General features: G+C 44.2%; 1 protein-coding gene across 1 annotated transcript; it reads right to left on the bottom strand.

Annotated features, from left to right (window-relative positions):
* Positions 1-1188: 1188 nt before the first annotated feature.
* On the bottom strand, positions 1189-19843 carry LOC148011317 (zinc finger AN1 and C2H2 domain-containing stress-associated protein 13-like). Its single transcript, XM_087670482.1, has 2 exons — positions 19591-19843; positions 1189-2247 (listed from the first exon to the last, which is right to left on the bottom strand). Exons 1-2 carry the CDS (start codon positions 19687-19689, stop codon positions 1438-1440), a joined length of 909 nt encoding a protein of 302 aa, XP_087526608.1. The 5' UTR covers positions 19690-19843; the 3' UTR covers positions 1189-1437.
* Between the last annotated feature and the right edge of the window lie 483 nt (positions 19844-20326).

Genomic DNA, 20326 nt, shown 5'->3' with positions numbered 1-20326 from the left:
ATCAATTTCTAGGCTTTGTGTTGAACTATATGCACTTCATAATTAGGTGAACTATATGCTATAAACTATAACATGCCCTTTTTTTTCCATAGCAACATGGGGTTAATACATACAAGGGAGAAAAGCAAGTAAAACGAAAGATATTTTGCTCTCAAAAAAATATAGAATGGGCTTCCTTAGATGTTAGTAAATTGGCCATTATATTGTGTAGTTGAATAGAATGGGCATCCTTAGATACTCATAACGTTATAGGTTTCAATACCCAATGGTTGAAACCTACAATGGCACAAGCCCACCTCAATATGATGAGAATCATATCATGTATCTCTAGCTCGTATAGTAAGTGAAAGCCCTAGCTAATCGACCACCAATATAAGGCCCCCCATGAAATGCACCCCAAGATAGGCACAACTGAAGGGAGTAGTCAGCAAACTCCCCTTCACACCAACTATGCTACCTTGCATGACCATAAGTAATGCTTTGGAGATTCAATATCCATAATACATATGTTTTGATGTCATTTAATTGTTTCCAAGTTGCAATCAATCTGTGAGCTCTATGTTGAACAATATCCACTGAGCTCTATGCTATGAACTATAACATGCCCTTCTTTTCCCATTACAGCATGTCATTGATGCATGCATTGCAAAAAAGTAAGCAAAAAGAAGGGAAATTTGCTGTTGAAAAAAAATAGAATGGGCTTCCTTAGATGCTAGTAAATTGGCTGCTATATTGTACAGTTAAGAAAGCTTTACACTCTAGTGCTAGACTCCATACAAAAACACATGACAATCTATTTAAGCATGTGAGGTTCCAACTGCTAGTATTGCTTAGCAGGACATGTTACTACTAGGGCTATGGATAATCAACCACATGGCTCATACTTTACCCATTCCTTGGAATTTGCAAGTCCAAAAGAAAGCTATTAAGGGATCCCCGTTCAGTTACTAGACATAGATTTAAAAATTGGCTAAATTGGTAGCTTAAAGTGATGAAGTCTCTTGTAAAAGGGGGAGCCAGTACCCTCATCATTTTGATCACACTTAAGGGTGAAGAAACAAACTGCAAAAGCAGATCCCAGCATGTTACTGTCACACAAGATTCAGTCCTCACACAGAACAGAACAGAATAAAACAAACCAAAAGCTGATCATCTTTAAAAGCTCTTGCTAATGTGTTCAGCTGCATCTCATTTTGAATGCATCTCCCATTTCTAATTCAAAGAATGTTTGAATAAAAACAATTGTTGTTTGTTTACTTGATATCAAGCAACTCTGGGCAGTTTACGAAATCCTGAAAGGCTGCTAATTCACAGCCAAATTGATACACTAGAGAAGGCATTGCCTTCCGTTTTTCACTTACAATCCTTGAAAGAATCTTGATAGCAAACAGATTTGTGAAAAAGCCGATTCCACACATAAAAAATGTTAGTTAAGGATCAACGGTCTACAGATGTACCACCATGATCTCTTTCAACATGGTTCACCAAGGAGATTGGATCTTCAAACCCTCTACCACACTTTGGGCACAAATCAACCATCACTTGATTGGAGCCTGGCTTTCTTGTGCCGTGAACTTTTTCCACATGTTGTATTAAGAGAGCAACTGTAGAAAACTTTGCCCCACACTGAGGGCATAACTCTTTTGATTCCACCACATGTGGTTTACTTCTATTGGACACATAATTGGGCTGTGTTTGTTGATCTGATGCCCCTCCAACGGCATTCAGCATGCTTGTTGCAAAATTATTGAACTTCGACATGCCAGCTTCTGCAGACGCTCGGAGAACTGTTGTTGCTGAGTTCCAACCTGTTCTGACTGCTTCTGCAGTTGTATTTGAGCTTTGTCCAGTTCTAGCAGGCGACTTTGCTTTGTAAGACTGCACAAATGGACCTCCAAACCATGTGCTTCTATTAGCCACTTTGGCTGGACCCTTGCAATCGTGATCTGGACCAAAACGGTGCTTTAAACAAACCTCCTGTTTACAGTCCTTGCACACAAATTTGTTGGAATATGTAAGATTTTCCCGGCAGCCAGGTACAGGACATCGAGGCTTGTTGTGAACTTTGGCATAGTTGCTAGGATCACAGTCAGTCCTCACATGACGATCCCAAGTGGCATTAGGATCTTCATTACCAACCAGTCGGACTGCCTTTGCACAAAGTGGGCACACCAATACAGTAACATCCTTGTCTGCTGCATTAGGACAATTGTGTTTGCTGTATGACCGATGTTCCAGGCAGAACGTCTGTGAACAAAACCCTTATTAGCTCACAAAAACTGCATTAAGTCTAACCAAAACAAAATTATTGACTAGTTTAAAGAGATGTACAAATGACCATCTGACCTACTTGAAGGCACATAAAAAGCCTAAACTAGTTGAAAAAGTCACCCATCTGCTTAAGATGAGAAATAATGCAACTGTGAAAAACAATAAATATCGTGCAGGTAATTGGAGTCGAACAGAAAATTTCCTTACATGGGTAGCCAGCTCTTGAGGGACAACCCCAAACCTAACCAATATGACCATGAATGCCCAAAGCTTAAAAAGTCGGCTGCATTGCTAAGAATAAACAAATAGGAATGCTGCAGCAGCAAGTTGGTGGAATACATTTTTCCCAAAAGCCTCATACTGGTGCTATACTGAATGTGTCACTGTCGTCCACACTTCTGAAACAATTTCTCACACCTATCTAGTAACTGCATAAGCATGAAGTCTCATAATACATGGTACAGGAAAAAATAGCCATGGCTAATATTACTATGACATAAAATATCACCCATACATAGAGAGACCATCTATAAGAACCCTCCAAATAAATACTTCAACCTGATAAGGAAATTTTACTCTCCAGGCTTGAAGCAATTTGTCCCACCATTTAACAAGAGCATCCTCGCCTGTCTACGATTTGCTAGCTTTCCTTGTAACCCATCTCTTATTTTCCATCATCTTTTACTAAACTTCATTCGCAGCAGTACACTTGTTCAAAAATCCCTACAATTAACAAAGCTGGAGTATGTTGCCATATTTTGTCCTCCGACCTTGTCCAAATCAATTTGTAACTCCTAGGTATCCAGAAAGGGCTGGCAGCTATGGTGGAAGGGAAAAAGCTCTTGACCCCCTAGGAATCACTACAACTTGAAAGTGTCAAAGTGAAGCAATGAGGAAGCAAATGACCGTGACAAAGAGTGAATGGAGAGAGGAGAGAGAGAGAGAGAGAAAGAGGCAGTGAAACACAGAAATCTGTAGTGAAGAATACTGTATAAGGGATGCAGAATTATACACGGATTCAGAGAGACTATCTGCGTATGACTCCACCTTGAGGACCTCGATCTCCATCAGCCCCGAGTGCTGTCTCCGTCACCAGCAAGCTGAAATCTGTCAGATACAAGTGTGTAAGTCTATTGGAAACTCAGCCTTAAAAGGCTGAAAAGAATGCCGGATAAAATGCCAAAAATAGGCAGGTCGGCTGAAAAGAATGCCGGAGAAAATGCCAAAAATAGGCAGGTCGGCTGCATTAATGCAGCCAACTGACTGTCCAACTGCAGCCACGTGGCAGTGCTGACATGGCAGGAGATGACTCTTAATACCCCCTCTCACATCCTGGACAAGGCAACAGATGTAGGGATCTAGAATGTCGATGAAGGAAAGCCTAGGGAAGTGCCTTCGTAAACAAATCTACAAGACTGTCTTCAATCTTACAATACTCCACATCAATAGTTGCATCCAGAAGCTTCTCCCTGATAAAGTGATATTGGATCTCTATGTGCTTCGTCCGGGCATGCAATACGGAATTCCATGCCAAGGCAATGCAACTCTCATTGTCGCACAGCAAGATAGTAGGACGAGTTTGGGAATAGCCAAGCTTCTCCAACAACTGCCGAAGCCACACAGCCTCACGTGGTAGAAGACGCAGCCCGATACTCTACCTTAGTCGAAGACAAGGCTATCGTGGGCTGCTTCTTGCTACTCCAAGAGATAGCACCAAAACCCAAGGTAAAATAATAACCTGTAGTAGACCGCCTTTGATCCACATCACCAGCCCAATCTGAATCACTCCAACCTGCAAGAACAAGATCAAAAGCACCTGTACTTGCTGGATAATGAATCCCTAAGTCACCGGTCCCCCTCGGATACCGTAGTATCCTCTGAGCAACCTGCCAATGCACCTACTAAGGCACACTCATGAACCCAGCCAAGAGACCTACAACAAAAATAGATCAGCCCGCGTGTTGAGAAGCCAAATCAATGAGCCAATCAGCTAAGGTAGCAAGTAGCATCTGCCAAAGGAGAATCTGTGTGTGAAGTGGCCTTCCAGTTCGGATCCATAGGAGTAGAAATAAACTGACTATCCTCCATCTCAAAAGTCACCAAGAGCTCCTGTACATATCTCTACTGAGAGATGAAAATCCCCCTCTGAGACTCATAAATCTCATGGCCCAAAAAGAAACGTAGAAATTCTAAATCCGTCATCTCGAACTACTAGTGTAGGGCTGCCTTCGTCTCTTCGACCTTCTGGGTATGAGCACCTGCGATAATCAAGTCATCAACATACAAAACAAATAACACACAACCTCCCTCAGAAGTGTGCACATAAAGCTGCAAATCGGCCCTAGAAATCCGATATCCCAACTTAGCTTGGAGAAACAAATCAATCTTCTCATTCCAAGCACGCGGAGCCTACTTCAGGCCATACAAGGCCTTCTTTAACTTGTAAACCTCCCCATCTGAAAAACCAAAACCATGAGGCTGCTCTACATAGATCTCCTCCTTCAAATCACCATTCAAGAAGGCCAACTTCACATCCAGCTGAAAAACAGGCCATCTCCTATGACCAGCCAAGGCAAGAACAATACAAATAGTTGCCATGCGACCTGTAGGGGCAAAAGTATCATGGAAGTCGACACCTGGGCACTATGCAAAACCTTTAGCAACAAGGCAAGCCTTGTGCTTGTCCAAAGAGCCATCACTATGGTACTTGGTCTTGAAGATCCATTTGACACCAATCACCTTCTTAAGAGAGGGACGAGGCACAAGGAACCAAGTGCCATTCCGCTCAATAGCCTCCAACTTGTCTTCCATTGCCTTCCACCAATGATCAGACTGTAAAGCCTCTTTCACTCATGTAGGCTCTCTATCCTGCATAACACGGGACATCAAATAATAGTTAGAGCAAACAAGCTCTGTAGTATGTGCCTAGTGGCATCGTGACCTCCGTGGTCCATCCTGCAGTTCCCACTTCTCAAGGACCCCCTTGATCCTTGAATCTCGGAGGGTGTCACGGGCCCAAGGAGGAGGTTGGATCTCTCCTCGGCACTCTCCATCTACTGAAGACTCAAGTACATCTACCGGTAAGATCTCCACGAGGGTGGGCGATGGAAGAGAATCTCCATCAAGAGGCTCTGGCTCCAAAAGAACTGTCTCAGGAGCCCAACTTTCCCCTGGATCTCCAAGTACAGGGTGCTCCTCACCCCCCTTTGTGGCCGAAACTTCCACGAACTGCACATCTCAGCTTGTGTAGACATCCCACTTAACAGGATCATACAAGCGATAGCCTTGGGACTAGGAGCTGTAGCCAACAAAGACCTGTCGTCAAGAAGCCGCCTCAAATTTGTCACGCTGCGTCTTCGAGATGTGCACATAGGCATCACACCCAAAGATCCTAAAATAAGAGACATCAAGCTTAGTCCCAAAGTAAGCCTCAAAATGTGGCATCCTATCAACGGCCGAAGTGGTGGATCGATTTAGGATGTGGAATACTGTAGCCATTGCCTCGGCCCACAGAAACTAAGGTGTCAGTCGATACTCCATCATGGTGCGTGCCATCTCGATCACACTTCGGTTCTTCCACTCCAAAATGCCATTCTCTTGAGGAGTGTTGGTATTAGCAAACTCCTAGTGAATGCCTTTATCTGCACAAAAACGAGCAAACTCATTAGAAACAAATTCACCACCCTTGTCTGATCACAAGGTCTTCAATCTCCGGCCAGTCCGAAGAGAAGCCAATCCTTGAAGTGGGAGAAAGCCTCCGACTTCTATGTCAAGAAGTAGGCCCATGTCATCCTACTCTAGTCATCTACAATCAATATGAAGTACAAGCTCCCCTTTTAAGGACTCATTCCTCATCGAGCCATAAAGATTCGTAGATACAAGCTCCATAGGTGAAGTAGACCGCCTCGAAGCTTTGTTGAGAATCGCATCCCTATGCTACTTCCCACGAATGCAGGAGACACATGGATGCTGGCTCACCACTATGTCCGACAAACCTTGAACAAGCGATCCTCGCGAAGCCTTTCGAAGATGCTCATAGTTCAGGTGGCCAAACCGAGCATACCATACGTTGGACTGCGTTTGAGAGGTAAGAAGAAGAGAGGTAAGAGCAAAAGAAGACTTCAATTTGTAGATGTCATTCTCCTCATACCCTGAAGAGAGAACCTTCCTCGATCCACGATTAAAAACTCGAACAGCATCACTATCAAACTCCACCAAGAGACCAAGAGAACCACAAGCAAATGATACCCTAAACCTGGCACATGCAACACCTCAAAAGTGTGGATACCACCACATCCATCTGGAATCAACTACATCTCACCCCGTGCAGCGATAGACACAAAAGAGTTGCCTCCTATGCGAATCTACCCACGCAATGGTCGCAAATGGGCAACACCTACTGTCGAAGGAGTCGTGCTGTGAGGCACCACTGTCCACAATCCACTCTCGAGCCTGAGGAGCTATCATCGCAGCATTAGAAGTCTTTGGTGTAGAGTCCTCAATAACCGGTAAGTGTAGAAAAGCAGCTGATGAGGGTGCAACCACCGCTCCAAAATCCTCCATGTCCTTCTTCTTGATGTCCTTCTTGTCCTTGTCAAGGCAATCCTTCTTCCAATGGCCAGTCTTACCACAAATATGGCATGTCGATTCTTACTCTTTGTCCTTGGATTTGTTGTCCTCCTTCTTCTTCTTTTGGTCCTTCCCCTTCTTCTGAGAGGCTTGACCAATCAATGCCTCCGATTTGAAAGCATTCTGTCCCTTTAATTGTTCCTCTTGGTCCAAGACCATAGGAACTAACTCTTCCCAACGAAGAGTCGACTCCCACCCTAAAGCAATAAGAGCGGAATAAGTATTGAATCGTGGCAGCAACTAGGGCAATAAAGTGATCGCCATGTCTTCGGAAGAAATGGGCTTCCCCGCATTTTGAACCTGTATCTAAAGCTGCTGAAGCTTGTTGATGTGTTCCCGAAGCAAAGAAGACTTATTTACGGACGAGGTCCACATCTATACCTCCAAAGAAACCCTCTTCATAAGGATCACCCGGTTGTACATCTGGTCAAGTTCCAGTCATATCTCCCGAGCCACCGTCAAGTGCTCTATATGGGCTATCACGGCTGTTGTACAAGGCAGAAAAAGAAAAGAACGAATCCTAGCATTCAATCTGTCCCAATGAGACTGGGCTTTGGTCAACTCTGTACAAGCACTGGAAGAGAGTTTGGACTCATCTCTCACCAAGGGCCGGTTGATCTCCTCCATCACAAGCTCCGCCAAATCATAAGACTCCAATGCAGCCAACATCATCACACGCCATATGTGGTAATTGTCACCATCAAGCTTTTGATCTAATGGAAAGGCTGGTAAGACAGGCACCTTCTGGTCCATGATTGCATAGAACTCCACGTCAGTCTTTGTAGATATCTTCCTGCAATGCATGCACAAACGCAAAAGAAACCCCCTCTGACTGTGAAAACTCAACCTGCTAGGGCTCTTGTCTCCGTGTCCCGAACCTTCTTCAGCAACCGGAGGCGATGAAAAGATAAAATCTGCACTTGAAGGCCAATAACACAGCCTTCTTCCTTCTCTAACAGCAGCAGCTTCAGCAAACCTTCTCTTTTCTCACACGCCTATGCTGGCCTCAGCCTTGTTCTGATGCGAACCCATGTGCTCGCACTTGAATGCTGAAAACGCAGACTTGTGTCGCGCTGAAAACTCCTCTTCAGTTAGATCCACCCTAGGTCAGTCCTTCAATGTTCTGATACCATGTCAGAGTGAAGCAATGCAGAAGTGAATGACTGTGACATAGAGTGAACGAAGAGAGAAGAGAGAGAGAGAGAAAGAGACAGTGAAACGCAGAAAATCTGCAATGAAGAATGTTGTATAAGGATGCAAAATTATACACGGGTGCAGAGAGAATATTTGCATGTCTCCGCCTTGAGGACCTCGATCTCCACCAGCCCCGAGTGTTGTCTCCATCACCAGCAGGCTGAAATCTGTCAAATACAAGTGTGTAAGTCTGCTAGAAACTCAGCCTTAAAAAGGCTGAAAAGAATGCCGGAGAAAATGCCAAAAATAGGCAAGTCAGCTGCATTTTGGACTGTCCGACTGTAGCCACATGGCAGTGTTGACATGGCAAGAGATAACTCTTAACAGAAAGTTGGGCTTTCCTCAAACCTAACCGTGCTTCTTGCTAAATTTACTTTGCAACAAACTCTTACCAAGCCAATCTAACAGCCAACGCCTTGGTCTAAATCATTTTTTTGTCTAGGTCGATGAGGATGCACATGACTAAACAATAAGAGTTTTCTCCGAGATTCAATCAAGTGAGAGAGCCAAAAATAATAGGAACGTTTCACATTTACAATTATCAAAACAATAATGCAATAAACGCAAACCTTAAAACACAAATAGACAACTAGCAAATTTATGCAGACCAACTTTATTTTATTGGCCCTTTATTTCTAGCAATTCATGCTTTTGTCCTATTTATAGGACTAATGGCTCACTCATCCATTTAGCACATACTATATGTAGGTCTTGTTGGAGAGAGAAAACCGGTGCCAATGCCCACACAGCCCACTCACTGTTGAGTTGTCATAAAGTGACAGTGCGCACTAGGGACACTTTAGGATTAGAGCAACAAAGTCCTGTTTATACGACTCGAGACCCTATTGTGCACATCATTGTGTGATTACTACTCTTGGACTCTTGGCTCGGAGACCAACATCTGCACATTGGGACAATGTGGGCTAGTGGTATGGAACACCAGCTCTTGGAACATAATCATTGCCATATATGTTGTCAGCTCCCAAGCTCAAGGGTGAGTCTGCTTGGCTCTATGGCTAGAAGGTGAATCTGATGTCCCTTCTTTTCATGTTGTTTGACATGGGTACAACTTATGTCATGTCTTGTGTATAGGTTGGATCCTAGGGGGACATTTTTCTGGTGTCATAAAAGGGATACAATGATGTGCACAAAAACCACCATCCACTCACTCAAGATTGTGACAATCCACACCTCATAGATATGCGTTTATCTCACATATGGTGCTAGTGAGAGGGGTATCTAGCCCCTTGAGGCGTGCAACTAGTGCACTTGAAATAACGCCCTCCTTTTCTGACCAAAAAGCAATTGTGGCACACAAGGAGAACTCTACCCTCCTATCATCTAGGCCCACAAAAGCTCTCCATGCTTGCATCTCTTAGGTATGGAGGGTAGAATCCCCAAGCAAGTTCATGTATTAACCGATCCAAAGACTTATTACCATCGGAATTATCATCAACACTATTATTAAAAGAAAGAGAACTATATTGCGACGTCGATGATTGGACTTTTTTAATAAAAATATATATGTATAACAATATCTAGATCAGAAAAAACGTGTCAAATTCCAAAGGAAATATCACATTCACATTAGATTCAGTGATCCTAGAATGTGGACAGCCCTTGACGACATAAAACTGACCATCAAACTCAAAAGAGATTACATGAGATTTATAATCTACAAAGAGGGAGCAAGATCTATCAAAAAGCCATGGCATGCCAAAAATAACATCCAAATGGTCAAGGTGTCAGAAGTGGAGCAGCGGTGGAAGCATAAACATGTGCTGAAATAAACTGCTGAAACACAACACAAAAAAGAGAAAAGAAAAGAACACGATATAGATGAGAACTCAGATGTATGCATGGGAAATGGAATCCATATATCTGAACACGAGACAGTCGCATACAACAGTGAGTCACTGGCTGCGTGGGCACTGGCACTGGCTCCTCTCTCCACAGAGTCTGCAGATGGTGAAGATGAAGTGACTGACTGAGGAGGAGCCACTGAGTATAAATAGGCTGAAAAAGTGGGGAGCAATAATGCTGGTCGGACAGCATTAAAGCTGGCTGACTGGTGCATAAAATGCTCCACTGGCATAAAATGCCACACCAGAAAAATACCTAAAATACCTAATAAAAAATGCCCAGCCCAGATCAAGCTCAGACTCACACATGAGCTGACAAATACTCTGCTAACACCCTCTCTCAGATCATGAGTGATCTGATACAATACAATAGTACAATGAAAAGGGATCATAAACTATACAACAGAGAACTACCAAGTAGAACCATGGATACCCAAGCAGTGGGTGATCAAGCCACCACCAAGGTGCCTCGGAGAGAACCTGATGTCGATGTCGATCGTACCAAACACCTGAAAATAGAGAAGATCATAGCATGTCTCTGTGTCCATCACCAATGTCTCGCAGTAGCATACAAGACCATCCTGTCAAAAATGCCTCTGAACATATGTGACCATGGAGTCCTCACCTTTGGCCAGACCGCCAAAGTGTCCCCTCATGTGAGCTCCAGACGAAAGCCTCCCGCTCTCTGTCAGATAACCAGCTCATCATGAACCTGGATGTCAATCCCAGCTCCAGGATTTGATTCCACCAGACTGAAGTCGATGCGTCAGGGACGTCCCTCTCTGGAACCTGTGCACCTGTATAAAAATATAGATGAGGCGCGGCTGCCCCATCTGAACACCCGCTCACACTCCCTCTCTGGCTCAAGAGAGTCGTGAGGGATGACCTCATCACCACCACTAGAAAGCAGCCGAGGAAGGGGCCACCAAGCCCTTCCCGCGATCCGAAGAAGAGGATCCCTTCCGCGCCTTGGACTTCACCTTGGTCGGAGGATCGGAGTCGGAGTCTGATGAAGGAGAGGACTCATCGGTAGAGTCAACATCCCGCTTCGTCTTCTGCTCCTTCCTGGAAGCCGCTAACTTCTTGCAGTCCTTCCGCAAATGTCCCTTCTTGCCACAATGGTAACACTGGGCCTTCAACTTCTTCTTCCCGTCACCCCTCTCTGAAGCTACATAAGCCTCGCCTCCATAATGTGCTGGAAGCCGCCCCTGTAATCTCAAGGATGTCTCATGCTCAAGAAGCATCGAGGTCATATGTGTAAAACTGACAGGAGTCGATGATGTCTGTGCCCGCAAAGCATTGGCCACTCCATCAAACTCCGGGGGGAGCTTGTAGAGGACCGTCCCGACGAGGTGCACAAACCAAGCTTTCATGACAGCACTCCATGTGAGATAATCAGGTCCATGTAACTTATCATCAGTGGAAGTGCACGGAGGAGCCATATGGAGAGGATAAGAAGAGAAGTAGAGAAGAGATGGAATTTAGAGAGGAAACACAGCCAAAACACAAGCATAGACTGCAGAAAATGAGAGTTCACATGCAATAAAACCCAAAATCTGATCAATAGAAGACAAAATCTGCGGCAGAAAGTCAAAAAATCAGTCAAAAACTGCCAAAAACAGAGAAAACGGCCTGAAGGAACGGCCACCCAGCCACGAGAGATGCTGAATCAGCAAAACGCAGGCTGTAAACTGGAGAAAACAGGTAGTAAACTGTCGCCAGCAGCTGCAGATGAAAAACGCAGGCAGCAGAGGGTGCGTAGGCAGCAGAGGGTGCGGAGGCAGCAGGCGATGGCAAGACTGCAAAAAACGCAGGCTAAAAACAGCCCTAAAACAGGTCGCCTAGCTGCGACAACAATCGTCGGATCAGCAGGGGTAAAAAACAGTCCTGAAATCAGCAAGAAAACACAGCAGAAACACACATCCTGAAAACTGATACCATGTCAGAAGTGGAGCAGCGGTGGAAGCATAAACATGTGCTGAAATAAACTGCTGAAACACAAGACAAAAAAGAGAAAAGAAAAGAACACGATACAGATGAGAACTCAGATGTATGCACGGGAAATGGAATCCATATATCTGAACACGAGACAGTCGCATACAACAGTGAGTCACTGGCTGCGTGGGCACTGGCACTGGCTCCTCTCTCCACAGAGTCTGCAGATGGTGAAGATGAAGTGACTGACTGAGGAGGAGCCACTGAGTATAAATAGGCTGAAAAAGTGGGGAGCAATAATGCTGGTCGGACAGCATTAAAGCTAGCCGACTGGTGCATAAAATGCTCCACTGGCATAAAATGCCACACCAGAAAAATACCTAAAATACCTAATAAAAAATGCCCAGCCCAGATCAAGCTCAGACTCACACATGAGCTGACAAATACTCTGCTAACACAAGGCTCATCAATTTGGAAGTCTAAGGGCTAGTTGTACTGTTCATTGAAAGATCAAGCCGTGGCATCAACTAATCCCGATGATTTATACTTATGCCCTTCAATAAGGGACTCGATACTCAAGGTTAGCTGATGTCGTATGGTGATGTAGTTTTTGCATCAATTGCATCAATTGTCAAATAAAGCCATAATCAATTGGCCATTATTAGTGTGAGGGACCGTTAAAAGGTTGTGCAAGCCAAATACAGTCTTATTTACAAGACAAATAGAGGAACTACTCGCATTTACAAAACAACTAGGGGGCTAGGACCCCTTCCCACCAAATTAGGTGACACGAAATCGCTGCCTACCATTGGCATGCCTATCTTTCTCTCTCTTTGACACCACGGTGTTCCTCTCTCCCTGACACTAAACATTAACATTTCAAGGCACCAACACCGACTCCCCCTCTCCACCAGAACCTATAGCAAGTGAATGACACAATTTGGAGGAGGGAGTTGCCAGAATATATATGCCAAATCTAAGCCATAAATGATGTTAGGTTGGCCAGTAATAAATGCCTAAAACGCCATAAAAATGACAAATATAAAATGCCTAAAATATCTAGAATGTGCCTAGCCCTCTCTAGCATGCACGGCCTCTCACATGAACTAACATATCTGCTAACACCCTGAAACCAGCCTTCCTTCTTGGAAAAGGTGGTAAAACTTGATCAAGCACTTAATTACAGCAATTAAAAAATGAGCATAAACTGAAACGCACACATGACCTTATCAATCTTGGACAATAGTTTGACCCCAAAACTAACGCCCCTTTCAACTTTAATTGTTGATGGAATGAGTACAAGTTGGGATTCCACAATCTCCTTTGCTAATCCCAAAAGCCTCTTGCTGTACAAACAATCAGCAAGCAACTTGGGCCAATTGCCCCTTGATTTTCACCTAAGACTTGCACAAATGGAACCACCAACTGGTCAAATGTTGCCCCAATTCACAATGGATGGCCTCACATCTGAAATTCCTATCTATTCCGTGGATTTCAGGTGCTAATTTCAATGTACGATGCCTTCTTGTGTTGGCACGGGTCCTAAGGCGGCTGCTAAACCATAATTTCTGCAGAGATTTAGAGTTTACAGCAAAGATCCCTTTGCTACCTGCTGCCTGTCCCAGCCTGCATTTAATGCAGTCATCTACTACCAGAGGCACCTTCAAAATATTGTCACCTAATTAGCAATGATGTTGCCAACCCCTGAAAGTGTCTCCCTATTGTCCCCTGCTTGTTGTAGCCCCCAAATGGCTGTCTTCAACAGCAAATGGCTGTCTTCAACAGCAAATTGCTGTTCTTTGATCAATTAATGGACCAACAGCTCCCTCTCTCTCTCTCCCAAGCTTTAAACTGACTCAATGGCTAAGACCTAGTCCCCAAAAACGTTTTCTCAGCTTACATGGGCATTTTTGCCAAGTGGCAGTCTTCTAAATCCATTTTCAGTATTATCCTATCATTTAATTAATTTTCAAATTTAAATAATCTTGAAATTTAATTTCAGCCCTTCTAACCCTGCCCAAAATTAAATGTGAGTATCCATAACTAAATTGGCTAGGCCATTTGCAACCTGGAGTGGTTCCCAATTTTTGTTGACCCTTAGACTGGTATTAATTAATCAATTAATGCTAGTCCCTAGTGTCACCACTGACATTTATTGGCCAAACAACTGTCCTAGGGTTAAAATTGACACCAACTAACCACCAAAACCCAGTTGGCATAACTTATCATAACTTTTGCCTTTGACACCCACTGCATCCTTAGGGTCCTTGGCCTATTACTATGAAATAACTGCCATGTGCATCACATTGTGCTTAATAAGTTAATCAAATGTTATCGGCAAGATTAAAGCATCTCAAAATCTCACTTCCCCATGACACCCTTGTTGAGAAATCACTTCTTCAATTCACACTTCATTTAGGGTTTCACACTGACAACCCCAAAAAAGGCCAGTGTCCACATTTTGGTCACTTTTTCAATGGGCACCCACGCAGTGGCACACTACCCTAGACAACTTATGCCTATAAATAGGTAGTCACTTCATTCATTCTTCACCACCCCACCACTCTCTTCATTCATTCTTCACCCCTCTTCCTTCGTCATCAGACACCCTTTACTTCTCTCATCAACCCCTTCCACTACCCTCACATCCCTGCAGGAGGACATTGCGGTTCGTGGCTCGTAGCTGCCTTCACCCTTCCTCTTCTACTTCAGGCGCCCTAGTTCACCACCAAGCTTTGCATTTGAAGCATCTTCCACTTGGCGTCACCATCATCTACTTGGTGTCACCACCCTCTTCCATCAGGCTCCACCTTCACCTACGTTTTTCAGTGTGGAAATCTTCTCCTTGCATGGTGTCAACATCTCCAACTTGGTGTCAGCATCCTAGCCTTTGGCAACAGTCTACATCACCAAGCGTCAATGATTTCATTACTCATCTATTACAAGGACTATTGGGACCTGCGTTTTTGTAGCCTCATTTTCCTCCATCACCTGGTGTCACTCGTCTATCATAGGGGCTACTAGGACCTGCGTTTTTGCAGCTTCGCTTCTCCTCCATCACCTGACGTCACTCATTTGTCATAGACTGCTAGGACCTGCGTTTTTTCAACTTAGCTCATTTTCCATCATCTGGCATCATCATTATCCACCTGGCGTCACCATCTAGGATGCTTTCCCTGCATTTGACAGCTCCAACATTCTAGAATTTGCGTTTTGTTGGCCATGTCACTTCCCAGCATCGGAGGACTGCGGTTTGCTCCCTCGATAGCTCGTAATCATCTTCCACATCTCTGATGGCATCAAAGGACAACATTTCGCTCCCTTCACTGTGCAAATTTCCCACAAGTGCTACCGCCTAATTCAAAGTTGACAATGCAGTTATCTTTTAAGCTTCAGCTCCTCTGTTTCAGCTTTTCTTCTCATAGCATGATTCAATGCATCATCACCGTGTTTTTCTTGTGTTTCTGAATTTCTCCTCTCTTAATATTTGCCATACACACTCTGTGTTACTTCTCGCAGACCCTACTCTCTCCGCATTGTCACTTATTTTGACATGGTATCAGAGTATACCTGTTATTTTTGACATGGTATTAGAGCCCACAAGCTCAGAGAGCTAAAGATCCTATTCACCAAAGAAGGCACAGACAAGTTGTGGGTTTGGTATCATCTACTGATTTCCCCCTTCATTTCTGTTGCATTATCAAGAGATAGAGATACCCTTCTCTTCCTCTCCCACCCATCCACCCTTTTACAAGTTCACACTCCGGTGCTATGACTTCTTCACAAGCAGATGGACAAATCACTAGGTTCTCTTCTGGCATCACCGGAACTCACACCATTGCTTGCCGACATGGACCTTTGCTCCCTAGCCCATTGAAGTATGTGCATCTACCCCCAGATGCTCGTGTCACCTCTCCCTTTTGGGCCACAAAGTTTATTATGCACCGGCTTTCAAATTTTTATGCTCAAGGCAATAAGACACATCCAATGCGCACTAAGTCCTTTCGAGCCATAGGCGAATTGACCGGTACTACGGCCTCCTCACAATCGTCGCAATGCGCTACGAAGGTTGCTTCTACTTTTTCTAGGGTTTTAGGAATGCCACCTCGACAACCCATAGTTCTGCAATCTGCTCCCCCAAGAGACAATGATTGTTGGATACCGTCCCCTTGGCAATTCGCTTCTTTGAAAGACGGTGATTGTTTGACACCTTCCATTACTTTGACTAAGCAATTCGCTCCACTAAGAGACAATAATTGCTACTCGCCCTTGGCTCTGTATGAGACTCACCTTTCCCCACCCTCGACTACTCGCATTCGAGAGGCCACCTCTGGGCATTTGACCTCCCAAATACCTTCTTCAACACGACTAGCAACACTTTCTTTGTCATCAAATGATTCGAAGTCTGTAATCCATGAGTTTTTAGATTCCCTCTCGTAGAGGAGGCTTTAGAGGGGGATGTACTCTCATTGCCCTCAAAGGGGGCTTCTACTTCTTTGGCTTCAAAGGGGGCCCCTACACCTCCATCCTCAAGGGGGAGGGGAGCGCAGGGCACCTCCTCATCATGAAGTTCGTCACCCACCATTTACTCTTTTGGGATGGCTATCCTCAAGCAATCATTTCTCCTCCTAATACCCACGATCTTCAAAGACCACCTAGGTCGAGGCCTTGGAGGTTCAACTGCGACTTGGTAACGAGGCCTTCGAATTCCTTCCAACATGGAGTTACAGACCTAGTGGCTTCTCTCCCGAGGTGAAGTCTGGTTCTATAGTTCATCCCATCTACTGTTCCTTACAACACATTATCTTTCAAGTGGAAATCTTGGATCTCTGGGATCCTCTTCTTCTTCATCGTATCTCTCTTTGTTCCTCTTTTTTCATCCATTTTTCGGCCTGAGAGAGGGTGTTAAAACACCACTTCTTCAATTTGCACACTTCATTTAGGGGTTCGCACTGACACCCCAAAAAGGACTGTGTCCACATTTTGGACGCTTTTTCATGAGACACCCTTAACTTCTCTCATCGGCCCCTTCCATTGCTCTCACACCCCTTCAAGAGAACACTACGGTTGGTGGCTCATGGCTACCTTCACCCTTCCTCTTTTGCTTTAAGCGCCTTGTTCCAGCACCAAGCTTTGCATTTGGAGCATCTTCCACCTGGCGTCACCATCATCTGCTTGGCTTCAGCACCCTTTTCCGTCAAGCTCTACCTTCACCTGCATTTTTCAATGTGGAGATCTTCTCCTTGCCTGACGTCAACATCTCCAGCTTGGCGTTAGCATCCTAGCCTCTGGCAACAATATATATCAACAAGCATCAGTGATTTCATTATTCGCCTATCACAAGAACTGCTAGGACCTATGTTTTTGCAGCCTTGCTTCTCCTCCATCACCCAATGTCACTCGTCTATCATAGGGGCTACTAGGACTTGTGTTTTGGCAGCCTAGCTTCTCCTCCATCACCCGGCATCATTCATCTACCATAGAGGCTGTTGAGACCTACGTTTTTGCAACCTAGCTCATTCTCCATCATCTGACGTCATCATTATCCACCTGGCGTCAGCATCTGGGCTACTCTCCCTGCATTTGACAGCTCCGACACTAGGATTTGCCCTTTGGTACTCAGGTCACTCCCCGACATCCGAGGACTGTGGTTCGCTCCCTCAATAGTTAGTGATCATCTTCCACATCTCCGATGGCATCAGAGGACTATAGTCCGCTTCCTCAACAGCTATCTTTCACCTTCCAGTGATTACTTTGAAAGCCCTCTGCCCAGAGGACTACATTTTGCTCCCTTCACTGTGCAGATTTCCCATGGGTCCTGCCGCCTAATTCAAACAAGACAATGCAGTTATCTCTTGAGCTTCGTCTCCGTTATATTAACTTTTCTTCTCATAGTATGATTTAGTACATCATCACCATGTTTTTCTTATTTCTAAGTTTCTCCTCTTTAGTGTTTGCCGTACCCACTCTATGTTACTCCCCGCACATTCTACTATCTCTGCACAGTCACTTATTTGGACATGATATCAAAGCATACCTATTATTTTTTACAACATCCTCTCTCAAATCATGGGTGATCCGGTACAATATAATGATACAATGATATAAACCCATCAAAGTCCATACAACAATAACCACCAAAAAAGAACCATGGATATCTAGGTAGGGAGTGGCAACCCACCACCAAGATGTCTCAGAGAGAATCTGATGTCAATGTCAATTGTACCAGTACTTGAAAATAAAGAAGAAGCATAGCAGCTCTCAATATCTATCAACAATGTCTTGTAGTAGCATACAAGACCATGCTATCAAAGATGCATTTGAACATATATGAGCATGGATTCCCCACCTTTGGCCAGACTACCAAAGTGTCCCCTCATGTGAGCACAAGTGTAACGTGCCCGCCTATCGGCTGTCCAAGCATTTTTTAGCAGTCCATCAAGAAACGAATCTAAGCGTCGCTGCCCGACACTCGCATGGAAGGTTCGGGGTTTGTCACCTAGGGTTTCCCAAACAAGGTGTTTGCATGTGTAGGTAAAAGCAAGTTTGTTGCATTCTTACATTCTTGAGAAGAGGTGCATTGGTACATATAGCCACTCCATTCATTGTCAAAAGAACAAATGCATGATTTAAAGACCAAGCCAAGCATACTAGACAAAACTGAGTAGATCAGCTCTCAAGAAAGCTAAAAACAATCTTTCTAATCCCAACTACTTTTCCTTCTTCTACAAAAGATTACAAAATCTCTGCACTTTGAGAAATTACCCATTTTAGAGCAGTTCATAACTGCATTACTTTAGGAGATTGCTCCCATCCCAGTCACTATCTAAGTGATAGAGTACTTGGGTCTTAAGATTCCCTTTTGAATGGTGGGAGCAATTTTATCTAGAAGAACACCCAAACTAATATTCAAAATGATAATGTCTCTTAACATCCCAAGGGATGGGCGAATGTCTGAAGATGGAAGCACCTAAACTGAAATCTGTAATCAGTGTATATCTGAAGACTGAAACAATCTAAATTAAATTCTAACACTCCAGTGTGCCCAAAGACTGAAGCAGATAAGATGGAGCTTAACAATTCAATATTGCCTATAAGTTTCCACAAAATCCTCTCAAAACTAAACCTAAACCTCTCACAACACTGTCTGATGAAGCTCAGAGACCAATATGTAGCATCTCTTCATCGCTTTGCAGCCATTGGGACCAGCTACAAGGTGAGTTCTGGGCCTGTCAGGAGCTCTAACAGCAGTTCATGCTCACCTAGGGTACCCGCGGCCTGTTTTTCATGATGGAGGCGGGCAGTCCCAGGTGGCAATATAATCCTCCTCCATGGCTTCTTTCCCCCATACCTCCATACTGCCTTGAGAGGCTTGAATATATGATTGTTCTGTAATTTTGAGACAGCTCCAGCTAGATGTTGAGCACATGTACTTCATTGGAAATTTCGTCTGAGTAATATAATTAGCCACATTTTTTATTACCCAAAAATATATATATATATATATATATAGCTCTCTTCATCTGCTAAGCTGCAAAAAATAGCTCTGTTTCCTCCTGTCTGATGAAGGTCAGAGACCAGAAATTAGCATCTCTGATCTGCTAAGCCGCCAGGACGGCCCTGTTTGCTCTTGGTAATTAGTCAAACCGACTGTTCTGCGTTTATTGAGATTGAAAGCAAAGGAAAAGCAATGAGATACCTGCTTACAGACGTCACAGGTGAAGGGAAGAAAATCGAGAAGGTTGCAGTCGTCGACAGAGCAATGCTTGCCCAGATCGGGGAACTCAGGTGTGCCCATGGCCTTCCTGTGGGTGCATCAGGACGGTCGCGAGGAGGAAGCCGAGAAACTGAGAGTGATCGAAAAGAAGAAGGATTCGGATGTCAAAATTGTCAACCTATACTTGGCTAACATCCATCAACTTTTGTCTTAGACCAGAAAGGAACGCTCCTATGGGCTACCACGCTTGAAGGTTTTGAACTGCCATTGGTCTAAGGCCAGTTACACACCAAGTGGCAGACGGACAATTCACAAAAAAGATATTGTACTAAGTCATGGTTCACAAAAAAATAGTGTTCATCATCGAGCAAGGTGCTTCAACATTAATCGTCCCGATTTTCGCAATCCGTGGATATTCTAAAAATCGAGGCATACCCAACCTACAACGAGACAATACTTTCATTGCGAAAAGGAGAATCTTTGCCTAACAAGAATTGAACCCCACGAATGAGAAGGGGGAAGAGCTTGGGAACAAGTCCCTAGCCATCCAAGGCCATGTTGCACAGGTTGCACAAAGCCTCAATCGTCCAGCGCTATGTGTAACTGCCCTAATTTAATCCAGCATAAGAACTAGGTTTAATGTAAAATGAATCTTAAAATTTTCCCAAAAAAACCTTCAAATTTTGAAGAACTAGGTAGACATGTGTGCCAATACAAT

The sequence above is a fragment of the Lygodium microphyllum genome, chromosome 28 (assembly GCF_053477565.2).
Source record: "Lygodium microphyllum isolate KBCC chromosome 28, Lygodium_microphyllum_v1.1.10, whole genome shotgun sequence".
Taxonomy (NCBI): domain Eukaryota; kingdom Viridiplantae; phylum Streptophyta; class Polypodiopsida; order Schizaeales; family Lygodiaceae; genus Lygodium; species Lygodium microphyllum.
Note: the sequence above shows the minus strand (reverse complement) of the source record. Positions and strands in the feature narration are given on the sequence as shown.